Source organism: Scyliorhinus torazame, chromosome 12, assembly GCF_047496885.1.
Source record: "Scyliorhinus torazame isolate Kashiwa2021f chromosome 12, sScyTor2.1, whole genome shotgun sequence".
In the NCBI taxonomy this organism is placed as follows: Eukaryota; Metazoa; Chordata; class Chondrichthyes; order Carcharhiniformes; family Scyliorhinidae; genus Scyliorhinus; species Scyliorhinus torazame.
The window spans coordinates 174285929-174300355 of record NC_092718.1 but is presented as its reverse complement, the minus strand read 5'-3'; the positions used below and the strand labels follow the sequence as shown (position 1 = coordinate 174300355).

Genomic DNA, 14427 nt, shown 5'->3' with positions numbered 1-14427 from the left:
CCCCGATTGGCAGGAGTTAAATGAAACTGCCCACCGCTATGTACATGGAACATGTACTCAGGATAAAACTCAGAAAAGAAAAGCACCCCCGCCCCCGACTGCACAGGCAGAGCACAATCCCATAAACCCTGTTACCACACAGCGCAGGGCCACAACAGATGGAGACTCCGATTTTCTGTACACCACCCAATTAACCGTCACCCAATTAAGGGATGCGTGCGATAAGATAACACCGTTCCAACCCACATCGGACCCACACCATTATTTTGCAATGGTTAAACAACAGGCGACCATGTACGTCCTGGATGAAAAAGAGCAAGTGAAGCTCACAGTTTTGAGCCTTGACCCCTCTGTGGTGGCAGCCCTTCCCGACCCACAAAATTTAGGAGGAGGCACCCTCCAAGAAATTCATGCAGCAATCCTAGATGCGATCGGCTACAATAAGGGAGAGCCTGTAGAAGGCCTCAATAAATGTAGGCAGAAAAAGACCGAGCACCCAACAGCGTTTGCTGGATGCCTTTGGATTCATTTCACAGCAGTATTCGGAGAGTTGGCCTGCGCCCATTTGACACCAGACAATATGGCCAAATGGACTTGAATCCTCGTCTCTCACACGACCGAAGCTGGTCAGAGAGCTAGCGCCAATTATGACCCTTCAGACGAGACCCACAATGAGAAATGGATACTAAAGAGATTATCCCGAGCTTGGGAACAGTCCCTTCATGGAAAATCAGATTATGGCAAAGCAGAGGAAGAGCAGGCAGATGCTAACATGCATCCAGTCAGGATGCATCAGAACCCCACATGGGTAAACGAGGGAAGAAATAGCACACAGCAGCCTACACCCAACGAGTGCTACAATTGTGGACAATTAGGACATTACGCCTGAGAGGGCAATGCCCCCCAGAAACAACAGCGAAACCAGCAGGCAAATACCCTGAATAAGAATAGAGCCAAGCCCATTCATAGTGTTTGCACCCGTTCTGAGAATGCAGACATGAACAGCACCGATTGACGGTGTTCGGACACCCCAACTTGGGTCTGTGACACCCTTTGGGACAAGTCCGGAAGACCGGTAGTAGCAGGCACAGTCCGGGGACACCCCGTAGAATTTCTTTGGGACACAAGAGGTTCCCGTACCACGCTCAATTCCTCCACAATGTTCCAATGGGATACATGGCTCACCACAGACACCATTATCCTCAGCGGTTTCACAGGACACTTGCAACAGGGACACATCAAAGCCCCTGTAGCGATTCAGATAGAAAACATTAAAACCAAACACCCCGTCATTCTCGTAGATCTACACCAGACAGACAAACAAATTTTGGGGATATACTTTCGGAGCTCCCACAATCTTTTGTTCAACCCCGTAAATAATTGTGTGTGGAGAATGGCAACGGCAGCATGAGCCCCCGCCATGCTCACATTTGGAGACTACGCACATCGGATTAGCGCAGTAGGAGACTTCTGGTTCGATCCACGAGCCATTAGTCAGGACAAAGGCGTTAGAGACGTTTTGCAGCGACACAAAGCTGTGTGTAAATAAATACCATTGACTTTGAACTAACTAACTGGTGTATTGACTCTTTGATCGGTATTCGGGTTGAACCTTGTGGCGGTATCGAGAGATACCTGGCGACTCTGAAAGTATGCTCATAATTAGGATTAAGAAAGGCGACCTTATTAACTGTCATATTCATAGCAAGTAAACAGAGCAACACCACTGGGAGTGATCCTGAGATTACTGCTATTGATATCTTGCTTTTTAAGTTTCTTTCCGAACACTCTAAAATCTGATTTCAAGATCTTATCCTCCTTCCGACCTATGTTGTTTCTACCAATGTGGACCACAACCTCTGGCTGTTCATCCTCCTTCAGATGAACATCCCGCAGTTGCTCAGTGGGAAGAAGGACACAGCATACCATCCTGGAGTCAAATCTATGGCCATAGAAAGGCCTGCCCATTCCCCTAACTAACAAATCCCCCACCACGATTGCTCTTCCACTCTTCTTTCTCCCCTCCTGTGCAGCTGAGCAACATGTGGTGCCATAGCCAAAGAGAAACTGCTGGAACATCTCAGCAGGTCTGGCAGCACGGTGGGGCAGCACGGTAGCATAGTGGTTAGCACAATTGCTTCACAGCTCCAGGGTCCCAGGTTCGATTCCGGCTTGGGTCACTGTCTGTGCGGAGTCTGCACATCCTCCCCGTGTGTGTGTGGGATTCCTCCGGGTGCTCCGGTTTCCCCCCACAGTCCAAAGATGTGCAGGTTAGGTGGATTGGCCATGATAAATTACCCTTAGTGACCAAAATTGCCCTTAGTGTTGAGTGGGGTTACTGGGTTATGGGGATAGGGTGGAGGTGTTGACCTTGGGTAGGGTGCTCTTTCCAAGAGCCGGTGCAGACTCGATGGGCCGAATGGCCTCCTTCTGCACTGTAAATTCTATGATAATCTATGATCTGTAGGGAGAGAAAAGAGCGAACATTTCGAGTCCAGATGACCCTTTGTCAAAGCTAAAAGAAAGTGGAAAATATTTGTACTATGGGCTGAAAGAATGAAAGATGAGTCATAGCCACAGAAACCAAGGGAACAGAGTGCTAATAGCCACAGAAACCAATGGGAAAGAGTGCTAATGGCAGTCCCGAGAGACAACAAAAGGTGTGAAAGGCCAAACAGCTGAGAAACTAACACCGTTACAGATGTAGATGTGGGGGGAGGGGAAGGGGAAGCAAAGGGGAGAAAAAATAAGGAAAGGGGGGATAAGATATGGGAGGGAAATATATATAAAGAAAGACAAGAAAGAAAGAAATGGTAAAAGACAGTTAAAATGAAACAGGATGAAAACAAAGGGGTCGAGGTGGGGTCGAGCTAATCATCTGAAGTTGTTGAATTCGATGTTGAGACCGGAAGGCTGTAGCGTGCCTAACCGGAAGATGAGATGTTGTTCCTCTAGTTTCCGTTGAGCTTCACTAGAACATTGCAGCAGGCCAAGGGCAGACATGTGGGCATGGGAGCAGGGGATGGGATTCTCCCAGCCCCGCGCTGGGCCGGAGAATCCCCGCAACCGCGCCACGCCGCCCCGATGCCGCCACCCGATTCTCCGTGGAGCTACCAGACGCCAGTGGCGCCGGCGTGTTTGGCGCGGCGCCGGTTGCGGGCTGCTCTAGGCGGCTGGGCCGCCAATTCTCCCACCTGGATGGGCCGAGCGGCCGCTCTCAAAATGCAGAGTCCAACCGGCGCCGTCCACGCCAGGTCCCAGCCGGCGGGAACTCTGCACACAGGGTCGGAGGTGGGGGGGGGGGCAGTCTGTGGGGGTGGGGGAGGGGGGCTCCAACCCCGGGGGGGGGGGGGGCGTCCGGTAGGGCCTGGCCCGCGATCAGGGCCCACTGATCGGGGGCTGGCCTCTCGCTCCCTGGGCCTATTTTCTTATGCGCCGGCCCCTGAAATCCCGTGCCATGTTGCGCGGGGCCGGTACATTGAGGGAGGCCACCGCGCATGCGGGGTTGCCGTTGACGCCACTGCGCGTGTCCTCGTTGATGCCGGCGCCACTGCGCATGCGCAGGTTGGCGCGGCGCACAGTCCTTGCCGGAATGGGAGGCTGGAAAAATCTCACTCAGGGTCTTGTGTTAAAATGGCAAGCAACGGGAAGGTCAGGGTCCTGAATGCGCACAGACCCAAGGTGCTCAGCAAAGTGATAACCCAGTCTGCATTTGGTCTGTTGCATTCGCTGCTGGCATCAATGTGGTCTCCTCTATATCGGAGAGACCAAATGCATACTGGCTTGTATTTGTTGTTGGTGGGATTTTTAATTTTTTTGTTCTGTTTCTTTTTCACCTCTTTCTTAATAAAACCTTTTTTCCCTTCCCTTTTTTCCCTTCCAATATTTGTTTCTGTACTTGATTGGCATTGAATGTATCCACTCTAGGGCAGCACGGTGGCACAGTGGTTAGCACTGCCGTCTCACAGTGCTGAGATCCCAGGTTTGATCCGGCTCTGGATCACTGTTCATGTGGAGTTTGCACATTCTCTCCGTGTTTGCGTGGGGTTCGCCCCCGCAAGCCAAAGATGTGCAGGATAGGTGGATTGACCACCTTAATTGTCCCTTCATTGGAAACAATTCATGATTAAAAAAAATAATTTATCCATTCTAATTTACACTTCCATGTGCAAACCTTGTGCTGTTTATTTCCTGGGCCTTTGATCTGATTGGTTAAGTAGATACACAGTTGCTTGCCCTGGTGTCTCTGTTTCCAAATGCTCCATCTCGCATTTTTACTAATTACAGCGCAAAGTGTGACAGAATCATAGAATCACTATAATTCAGATGGAGACTGTTCGGCCCATTGAGTCAGCATCGACCCTCTGAAATAGCACACTACCAAGACACATGCCCACATCTCATCCTCGTAATCCAGTAACCCCACCTAACCTTTTGGACACTAAGGGCAACGTAGCATGGCCAATCCATTGTGGCGGAAAATCGGAGAACCTGGAGGTAACCCATGGAGACACGGGGAGAACATGCAAAGTCCACACAGGCAGGCACCCAAGGTCAGAATCAAACCTGGGTACCTGGCACTATCAGACGTTTCAGTTGCTGTGAAATGAAGAGTCTAAAGTTCTTGTTTCCTTTTCACCAAACACCCTTTATTTCACTTCCACAGCCTCTGCACAAAACTCTTAACAACACACCACCTCCCAGAGGCCACCTGAAGCCCCTTTACATATCAGTGTCAATTAATGGATACTTAACATAAATGAGACAACTAATTGCAATGTCTCTTAACCCATTACTTAACAGTCTCCCCTTCCTTGGAGAAAAAAAATACTTAGGTGAAAACAAAATTTGAAGAAACTCAAAAACACACAGGTTTGGACGAGAAAGAAAATAAACAGTCAAAGAAACAAGCTCCCTTCATTAACAATCTCCAAAAGTTTCTGTGAACTCGCCCCTCTTTTTGTAAAACAGTCTGACAGTTGATAGCTCCTGTCGACCCATTTAATTTTTGTTATTTCCCCTCTGTCCAACATCTGCTTCAAACTTGCGATGTCTATCCGTAACCTCTTTTCATTGACACTTTTTGTAGAGTGCACATTTTCCCACAGGGATTTATTGTCAATGTGACAGTCAATAGGTATATCACCCAAATCCCCTAATCCCAAAATTTCTGTCAATATCATACTTGTATAAAAAGCCATATCCACCGCCTCTACAAGGCTTATAAGTTCCATCCGGAAGAACCTTTTCCGTGCAAATCCATCTGTGGGATAGAGCTCTTTGTCCCCTATCCGGCACTTCCGTGTATACCCCAAATTCACTCCAACTATGCAATTCTTGCTGTTTAGCTTCTTTAATAACTTTTTCATCTAATTTATTTGAAGCCACCAAAATCTCACGTGCATGTGGGCTTCTACTTCTATTAGTATTCGTAGTCTTACTCATGTTCCAAGATCTTGATAAACTACGTCCCCTCTCCCGCCTAGTATCTCGTTCTGTACTGCTACTGCTTGATCTTTCCCTTCTGCTGTGGGATGTCCTTTCAATAGTTCTCGACCTTTTCCTGTGGACCTGTTCACTATCCGATGTACTATCTGAACTGGCACTGCGTTTCTATGCCCTCCATTTTTGAACTTCGTTTTCCCAATCCATTGTCTTGACTCCTTCCCCTGAATGCTGCACATTCAACCAATATGTATGCTTTCCAGTGGCCGTCCCTGCTCTACTAATAACAGTTGCATCCTTCCATTGACTAGACCCTTCAGGCAAGTATGTCACTTTTGTACCAACTTTTGGCAGTTGCCCTTTCGGAAAAATGGCCTGTTTTAATTCACCAGAAGTGTTGTGTTCCTCCACAGAAACCCTGTCTATATCAGTTAATTGGTCCTCATAGTTCTGTAACACATGCGTACCAGATGACTCTGGTTCCTCGTCATGTCTGTCTGCTCTGTCTAAATTTGAAAATTTGTAATCTGTACCCATTATCCTTGCTGAATGTACCCTAACAGTTTGATTACCATGTTGCAAAATAATTGTTTTACCATTTATGCCGATGATCGTCCCTGGGCCTTTCCATTCATTAGAATTGTCTCTCTTATAGTATACCATGCCTCCTTGCTGAAAAACGGCATCTGATGGCCGTACGTTATGTTTTAAAGCTCTGCGAATTCTTTCAGAGACTTCTGCTTCCAAAGAAGCTTTTCTACTGCTATGTAATGCATTTAAATGTTCAGCAAAACCAGAGCTAATTGTAGTCCCCTCCCAAGCTGGCGCTGGTCATCCAAAATGGACGGAATTTTAGGATTTCTACCAAACACTAATTGATAAGGACTATAGCCCCCAAACATCTGCAATGAATTCTTTGCATGTACTGCCCATGCTAAAGCTGAATTTAGCCTGCAATTTGGTCGATCTGCCAAAATGTTCCGAAGCATGTCATCGATGACAGCATGATTTCTTTCACAGACACCATTACTAAATGGGCTTTCTGCAGCCGTATTCATAACTCTGATATTCATGTTTTCACACATATCCCTAAACTCATCATTAGCAAATTCTCCCCCATTGTCCGTAAGGAATTTTGCCGGTGGACCCATTCCTGTCCCTATCCATTTTTCCACGATTTGATCCAGAATTACTCTCTTTTCTTTACTTCGTACAATCGTTGATTGACTAAATCTGGTTGCTAAATCTACAAAATGCAAAATAAATATATTATTTTCTTTATTCCAGATCTTAAGGTCCATGGCCACAATGTTGTTAAAATCCCTGGCCAAAGGTAGGGTTACTATCGGTCGTGCTGGTGTCCTTCTGTACTTCCTACAAACTTCACAGCGGTCACTAACCTGTTCTATCAGTTTAGTATAGTCGTCATCCCTTACCCCTGCATCCTTTAATAAATGTTTCTAGCCTCCGAGGAGACGGATGTGCAAATTGCCTATGCAGTTTTAATACCACAAGCTTTTTATCAGCTAAAGTCCCATTTTCAACTGCCATTAACACATCCTTAACCACTCTACTTGAAATTTTTTTTGTCAGTAATGGAATACAATAGTGTCCCGACTGTGTAAATTGTAAGTCCACCATCTTTCCAAAAACTGTTGCCTTATCCTGTTCCATATCCAGTTTCATGTGTGCTTTCTTCATCGACGGTCTGCTCAGAAGCAAAGGTATCTCACTTGATACAACATCAGTGCTAATGAAATGATTCTCTCCGGCAATATTGCAAGGGATCACCACTCTTTTCAGCGACTTCAGAGTATTATCATCCCCAAACCTGAAACTTGTGGAACTTTCAAATTCCTTAACATTGTTACGATTTTCGGCATTCAAAGAATCCAGGTAACATTTTAACCAGTCAATTCCACACACAGTAGATGTGCAGCCACTGTCCAATACAGCACAGTTGAAGGATTCTGCAACCAACACCCTCATTACCGGCATAAAACTGCTTGTCAATAGGACAATGCCTTCTTTCTGGTCACTATCTTTTTCCTCTTCTGACTCTTCCGTGTCATGTGTCGCTTCAAACACTCTATCATAACGGGTTGGACAGTTGAAAGCATAATGGTATTGAGAGTCACATCGAAAACATCGATTTATCATGCCCCGTGCATTTCTGGGGTTCATCTTCCTATGTAGGTTCTAACTGGGTTTCTGTCTTCATAATTTCTTTGTCTCGGTCTCCATCTATAGTCTTGAGCCCTGTTCGTAACCATACGATTTCGCCATCCAGTTACTAGTGTATCTTCCATATTCTGCCTTATTGCAGGCTGACCTATTTGGGTCATCAGAGCCATCGGAATCAAATGTTTCCCCAGAAACTTTTGTAAAGCTTTTGTCATCTGTTTGAATAAGGTATCCTTATCAGTAAACTGAACTCCTGTCAAAACCAGGAGCCTATCCATGTTGCTCACTCTAGCACAGTCAAGTAATTTAAAGGCCAACACAGACTGTGGAAATTCCAGATTTTGTTTCTGCAGCCTTTTATATAATCTGCCAAATTCCATTATATAGTCTTCCATGGAGATATCCTCCATTTTCCGGAACTTATCAAAATCCGACCATGCTTCATATGCACTTAACAAGCCATCTTTCTTATAAATCTTATCCATATAATGTAATAAAGTCTCCAGACCTTCTTCTGAGTCTAACTCTTCCAATTCCAGCTCCGAAAGCACTTTGTTTCAGATTTTACTGCCATGTGGTAGAGAAAGAGCCAATGCCATACCTTTCCCAAAGCAGTTACTTTAGTCCACATAACTACTGCACTTCTCCATTGGTCATACGATTCCTTTTCAGAAAATAAGGGAGGATAGTCATATCCAGCCATCTTTATCCTGGGTTCAGCCATGTATCTTTTTTTTTCCTTCTCACTCACTCCTTGGTTTGATCAGGAAAAGTTGTATCTTTCAAACCTTCACATTTGCACAACAACCATCCTCTGCTACCAATTGTTAACCGTTTTAGTTGCTGTGAAATGAAGAGTCTAAAGTTCTTGTTCCTTTTCACCAAACACCATTTATTTCACTTCCACAACCTCTGCACAAAACTCTTAACAACACACCACCTCCCAGAGGCCACCTGAAGCCCCTTTACATATCAGTGTCAATTAATGGATACTTAACATAAATGAGACAACTAATTGCAATGTCTCTTAACCCATTACTTAACAGGCACTGTGGGACAACAGCGCTACCCACTGTGCCATCATGCCACCCGATCATCGTAGGCACTGTGCTGTAAGTCGGCATTAATTGGCAAGGGAAGTCTAACTACCAGCAGGCTCCAGTCATGAGCCAGTTGTAGGGGCTGTTACAACTTTAGGAATTTATCGTTTGTAGGCCGAAACAGACTTTACACCAATGGCATAACATTGATTCAAACAAAATCCCTTCCCTGCCAAATGGATAAATGTCCACAAATACTCCAGTGATGCAGCAAATGTAGGAAATGAGAATCAGCTCAGTGCGCTGCGTGGGTTTCCTCCGGATGCTCCGGTTTCCTCCCACAGTCCAAAGATGTGCAAGTTAGGTGGATTGGCCATGATAAATTGCCCCTTAGTGTCCAAAAGGCTAGGTTTGGTTACGGGGATAGGGTGGAAGCGGGGGCTTGGGTAGGCTGCTCTTACCAAGAGCCAGTGCAGACACAATGGGCCGAATAGCCTCCTTCTGCATTTCTATGATTCTATGAAAAAGTACTTCTGGGTTCTGCATCACCACACTGGTGGGATTCGAAACAGAATTATATTTGTATTTAGGGCAAAATTGGTGAAATCTCAGTTTCTTTTCCCTTTATTTCTCACTGCCCGAGGTTACTTGAGGCAACAAATAGAAACGATAGCAACCTGACCAAGGCTGGGTTGCCCGACAGCTCTCACTTTGAAAACGCTTTACACTAAAAGATATAACAATTATTTCCTTTCCAATGTAGACACAGAAGAGGCAGTGTCTGCCTAAGGAGGATTCAGGGCGCAGTCTTGTTTTCATTGAAAGTATGGTTGAATGTACAAGATATGCGTGCCTGCAATCTGATTATTACCTATTGCGCAAATATCATACCATCCGACTGGTATAACGAGTAAATGTGACATTCAGAGAAGGAAACTGGAACTCATCACATTTGGATTAACTCCCAAGATAAGAGATCAATCAAATCCGAACACCGGGTTTTACCTATTTAACTATTTGGTCATAAAACTGAACAGCGCACAGAAAATATTGGGGCAGCACGGTAGCATAAGTGGATAGCACTGTGGCTTCACAGCTCCAGGGTCCCAGGTTCGATTTCCCGCTGGGTCACTTTCTGTGCGGAGTCTACACGTTCTCCCCGTGTCTGCGTGGGTTTCCTCCGGGTGCTCCGGTTTCCTCGCACAGTCCAAAGACGTGCAGGTTAGGTGGATTGGCCATTCTAAATTGCCCTTCGTGTCCAAAAAAGGGTTAGGTGGGATTATTGGGTTAATGAGTTAGGGCATTTGTGAGGGCTTAAGTGGGTCGGTGCAGACCCGATGGGCTGAATGGCCTCCTTCTGCACTGTATGTTCTACGAAACAAGTGCGGGTATCGCAATGCGTAATTAAACCTGTGGCCATTGTTTTTGATGCAGGAAGGACGTAAAGTCTTGCTGCTTATTGACCTGCTCGCTAGCTGCATGCAGCCAGTGCTAATGTGTTCTTGAGTGGCTGCGTGGATAACAGGGGTCTTAAGATCATGGGATACTGGCATTACTTAAAGCTAGCCTACATTTATTAAAGACAGTCTGCGTCTCATAAAGGGGAAGTGCATTCTAGCTGGAGGAGGCACTGGGCCTAGTTTCAGTAGAGTATAGGTACGAAGAACACTCAATGATGGCAGAACAGGCTAGGGGGGCATACTGTCAGGTTATCTGATGTCCCACTGGTCATACTCAGGAGGCACAGAGAGAGTCCTCGACACATAGGAAGCCAGAAGGTCTGCAGCACACTCAGATATCTGTGGCAATCGATGGCATGAGGCCAGTCCCATGGATCTTGATGTAGTGAGGCACAACGTTATATTACTTCATTCAAATAGTCCGGGTCAGTGAATTCACCTTCAAATGCCAAATCTTATCAGCAGTATGACTCATTTCAGATACTGCTTGATGCAGCACGCTCAATCATTTCCCTGGCAACAGTTACCAACAATCACGACTCATACATAGAATGCATAGCTTCTTCTTACCCTTAACCACACCTCATAACTTGCATACATTGTCAGCCATTCAATCATAATAACCAATTACTCAAATATATAACTCCACACTTCCTTCTTTCTCACAGGGCAAGGTGGTATATAACTGGGGTAGAGGTGCCTAATTGGTAAGGGACAGGTATGGCCGCATCTTTTTACCCTGATGGAGGAGACTGTTAGAGTCACCATCATTAGAGTGGTTATAATAAGACTTTGGTCAGGTCCAGGTCTGCAACCATTGCTGATATGTTCAAACCCGATCCTTCTTCACGCATCCCGCTCACCCCTCGTCCTGTAATCTCCTCTGATTTACAAGCTCCAGATGGTGTAAACACGCACCTCTCTCTTTCATCACCTGGAGCTTGTAAATCCCCCTGACCACTCAACCCTCTGTCTTCTTCCCGAAACTCAACTGCTATCTGGCCAGACACTAATGAAAGAGAACGTGGTGAAGGAGCAGGAAGACAGATAATAAAATAAATGTAGGCCCTGGTCTTCCATTCTCCGGAGGGTCGCCAGAAGATGTTGTGGAGCCCCTGGGAAGCCAGCACATGGTGACTATGCGGGAATTGTCCAGGAAATTTCAACTTCTGTTGGGCAATTCCCCTGCATCTGGAAACCTCCGAAATTCAAATTTATATCAAAGATTTTGAATGATTCTGACTTCCTAAACAGAATAGTTGGAAGAATTAAAACGAGCTCTAAATCCTGGGTAATCACAGTACTGATCCCATCCTGTGAACACATTGGGCCATCCGATCGCCCTCCCCCAATGTCCTAACTAGATTCTCCTCTACCCACTCCCTGGCTACCCCCCACGCAACTACCCTCCACCTCATCAACTATCTGCCAAACCCCCAACTACCCCCCATCCCCAACTACAATATTGACCACCTGAGCCCTCCAGCCACCCGGCACCCCACCATTGAACCCACCCGACCCCCTCACCCACTTAACCTTACAAAACCAGGAAACGGTCAAAGATGGCACAAGTGAAGGAAAGGTCGTACTTGAGTTCTGCTGCAAAGGACTCAGATGATAACTTTGAAGGGCTGGTCTATAAAGAAGAGCTGTGGGTAAGCACTCTGAAATGTGTGTTCCATTGGGAAAACTTGTCTTGACATCGATGTCAACGAGAATGAAGGAGACTGGCATTAACTTGGCTTAGGGTTTTATGCACAGCTTAGAGAGCATCATTTCCAGCTTGGAAGTGGTGACCAGCATGTGGAGCCATCCACGATGCAGGTCCTAATGGGCCTTGTCTCAGGCAGAAGCCACTCAATTACAATGGAAGTTAAGCTTACTGCCATGCAAGCTTAAATAGATTTGCAGGGTATCACAGCAGCCGGTCCTCCGCCACATTGCTAGGATTGCTGAAGCATCTTACTGAGGGACTGGCAGGAGCTCCAAGGAGCATATACCTACTCTCCCTCCTCAGGATGACTGCATTTGTCCCCCTCCCCCGTAACCACTGCCACTCTCCCAGATTCTTGCTGTTGCCTCTCAGTCAGCCAGGCACATTGCTGTCTCCTATGTTGAGATGATATTATCTTGATCCAGCTTTCTAGGGCTAGGACTATTTGAGGTCATCCTGCGATGACATCTTGCAGCCTCCCCTCTTGAAAATCAGCAGTTGTCCACCAGTGATTCTGTCGCCACTGGGCGGCAATGTGTAAAAGTACTGGACCAGACAGAGCAAATGGCAGAAAGGCAGAAATGCAATGCACAAACTGACTCTTGGAAGCACTATAGCATGGTTTGATTTATAACTCGGTTTTGAATTTTTTGTGGCAGCTTGTTATAATGGTCAGTGACAGAGAAGAAGTAAAGCTTAACGCACAGTTGGTGAAGGATGAATTGGGATATGTTCACCATAGGCAGATAGATCAATCATGAATGACTGAGTCATGACTGTCTCTGTTTGTTGCCTCCTCCTCAACAGCAGGTTGAGACATAGTTTGTGTCAAAAAGCGAAGTCCTCGTAAGGGCAGGGTTTTGCGAGAATGCAGCAGAACACAATACATCTTGATGTATACTCTGTTGAGTGCCTGAGGCATCCTTCAGAATTGCCCATGTGCAAGTGTTGTTTTAGCACTGAACTGGTCTGTGCTACCGCATTTACTGCGGCAATGCCTTCTAAATTCAATATTGTTCTGCCTGTTTAGGAGCCAAAAATAGCCTGAATGATTTAACAAGGCAGCTGTCCATGTCTGAGCTGTACAGAGGGTTGGTTCGCTGCTGTAAATAAGTTAGGGCAACTTTGAACATAAGAGCGTAAGAAAGAATAGATGATTTGGCCTTCTAGCCTGCTCGATCATTCAATACCTTCTGCATTTGTGCAGGCCTTCATTGAAATAAGGTTCCTACACCCATTTTGAAACTGATTTGTTAAATTAGCTCAAACTGTTTCGTGCTTGTGCCACACAAGGTGTGATTAGTATTTGTTATGAAACCCAAGCTTCCCTTAATGTTGCGCGTGGAAGTTGGGAGCTCCCAAGTCCTGACAAACATCAGGCTTCCAGCGCATGCATGGACCGGAAACAGGCTGCACACAGCCAGTCCGGCAGATCTGCATCTTCAAGTTCTTCTGGTCCAGTACAGGCCCAGCACACCTCCGCATAAAGAGAGAGAGAAAGGTAAAACGGCATAAAAATACAGGTCAAATGACTGGGAGCTGTGCGCCATGAAAGACTAGTGTTTCAGGCATGGGGCAAGGGTAGGGGACAAGAGGAGATCTCAAAATGTGGAGAGGGGACATGGAGCGGTCACAAAAGGAAGTCCCATGTAAGGGTCACCTCCCAATTAAGTTACTAGGTGCTATCAGAATTTCAGGTGGTTTGGGGCACTCATCTACTTGGGTCCCATGTCACCATCCACTCCTGTAATTGAACCTCATGTCGCCAGTGAACAGCAGTGCACCAAAGTTTCCCAATATCTGGCTAAATGTCGGAAGACCCAGGAGGGTAAACCAGAGACACCTAGAATAAATCATAATACCTCCTCAATTTGACAGTAAAAGTAATTAATAATGCGCCAGGATATCAACCAACAAGTACATTCAATTCACACTTATTTATTACGTGGCAAAAATAACACAACGGGTGACTCAGATTGACTGTTGACTGGGAAAAAAACCACAATCCGTGGCATTCATAACACTTTGAATAGAGGGTGGAGGGCTAAAATTTCACTACCATTTCAGTGAGCTCTCACCACAACTCCAGTAGGAGTATGCCGAAAGGGCCATAACGCAGCGCAGATACAAGAATAAATTGCATTCTTATTGTGCCTTTGCCATCAAAATATGCCTTGGAGTACTTCACAGAAGCCTGAGGAAACATGGGCACTGGGCCAAGAAAGAAAGATTTGAAGAAGGCCTAGGTTTGAATAGAAGCTTCACATATACCGTGGGGCAGCACGGTAGCACAAGTGGATAGCACTGTGGCTTCACAGCGCCAGGGTCCCAGGTTCGATTCCCCGCTGGGTCACTGTCTGTGCGGAGTCTGCACGTTCTCCCCGTGTCTGCGTGGGTTTCCTCCGGGTGCTCCGGTTTCCTCCCACAGTCCAAAGACGTGCAGGTTAGGTGGATTGGCCATGCTAAAAATTGCCCGTAGTGTCCACAAGGGTTGGGAGGGGTTATTGGGTTGCGGGGATAGGGTGGAAGTGAGGGATTAATGTGGGTCGGTGCAGACTCGATGGGCCGAATGGCCTCCTTCTGC

At 46.2% G+C, this 14427-nt stretch overlaps 1 protein-coding gene across 1 annotated transcript in view; it reads left to right on the top strand.

The window, feature by feature from the left end:
* Window positions 1-14427, top strand: part of LOC140387114 (eosinophil peroxidase-like) — a 221004-nt gene that overhangs the window by 18904 nt on the left and 187673 nt on the right. Inside the window, exon 3 of the mRNA XM_072470125.1 lies at window positions 10842-10847. Coding sequence (XP_072326226.1) covers window positions 10842-10847 — 6 coding nt within the window. The remainder of the gene's footprint in view (window positions 1-10841; window positions 10848-14427) is intronic.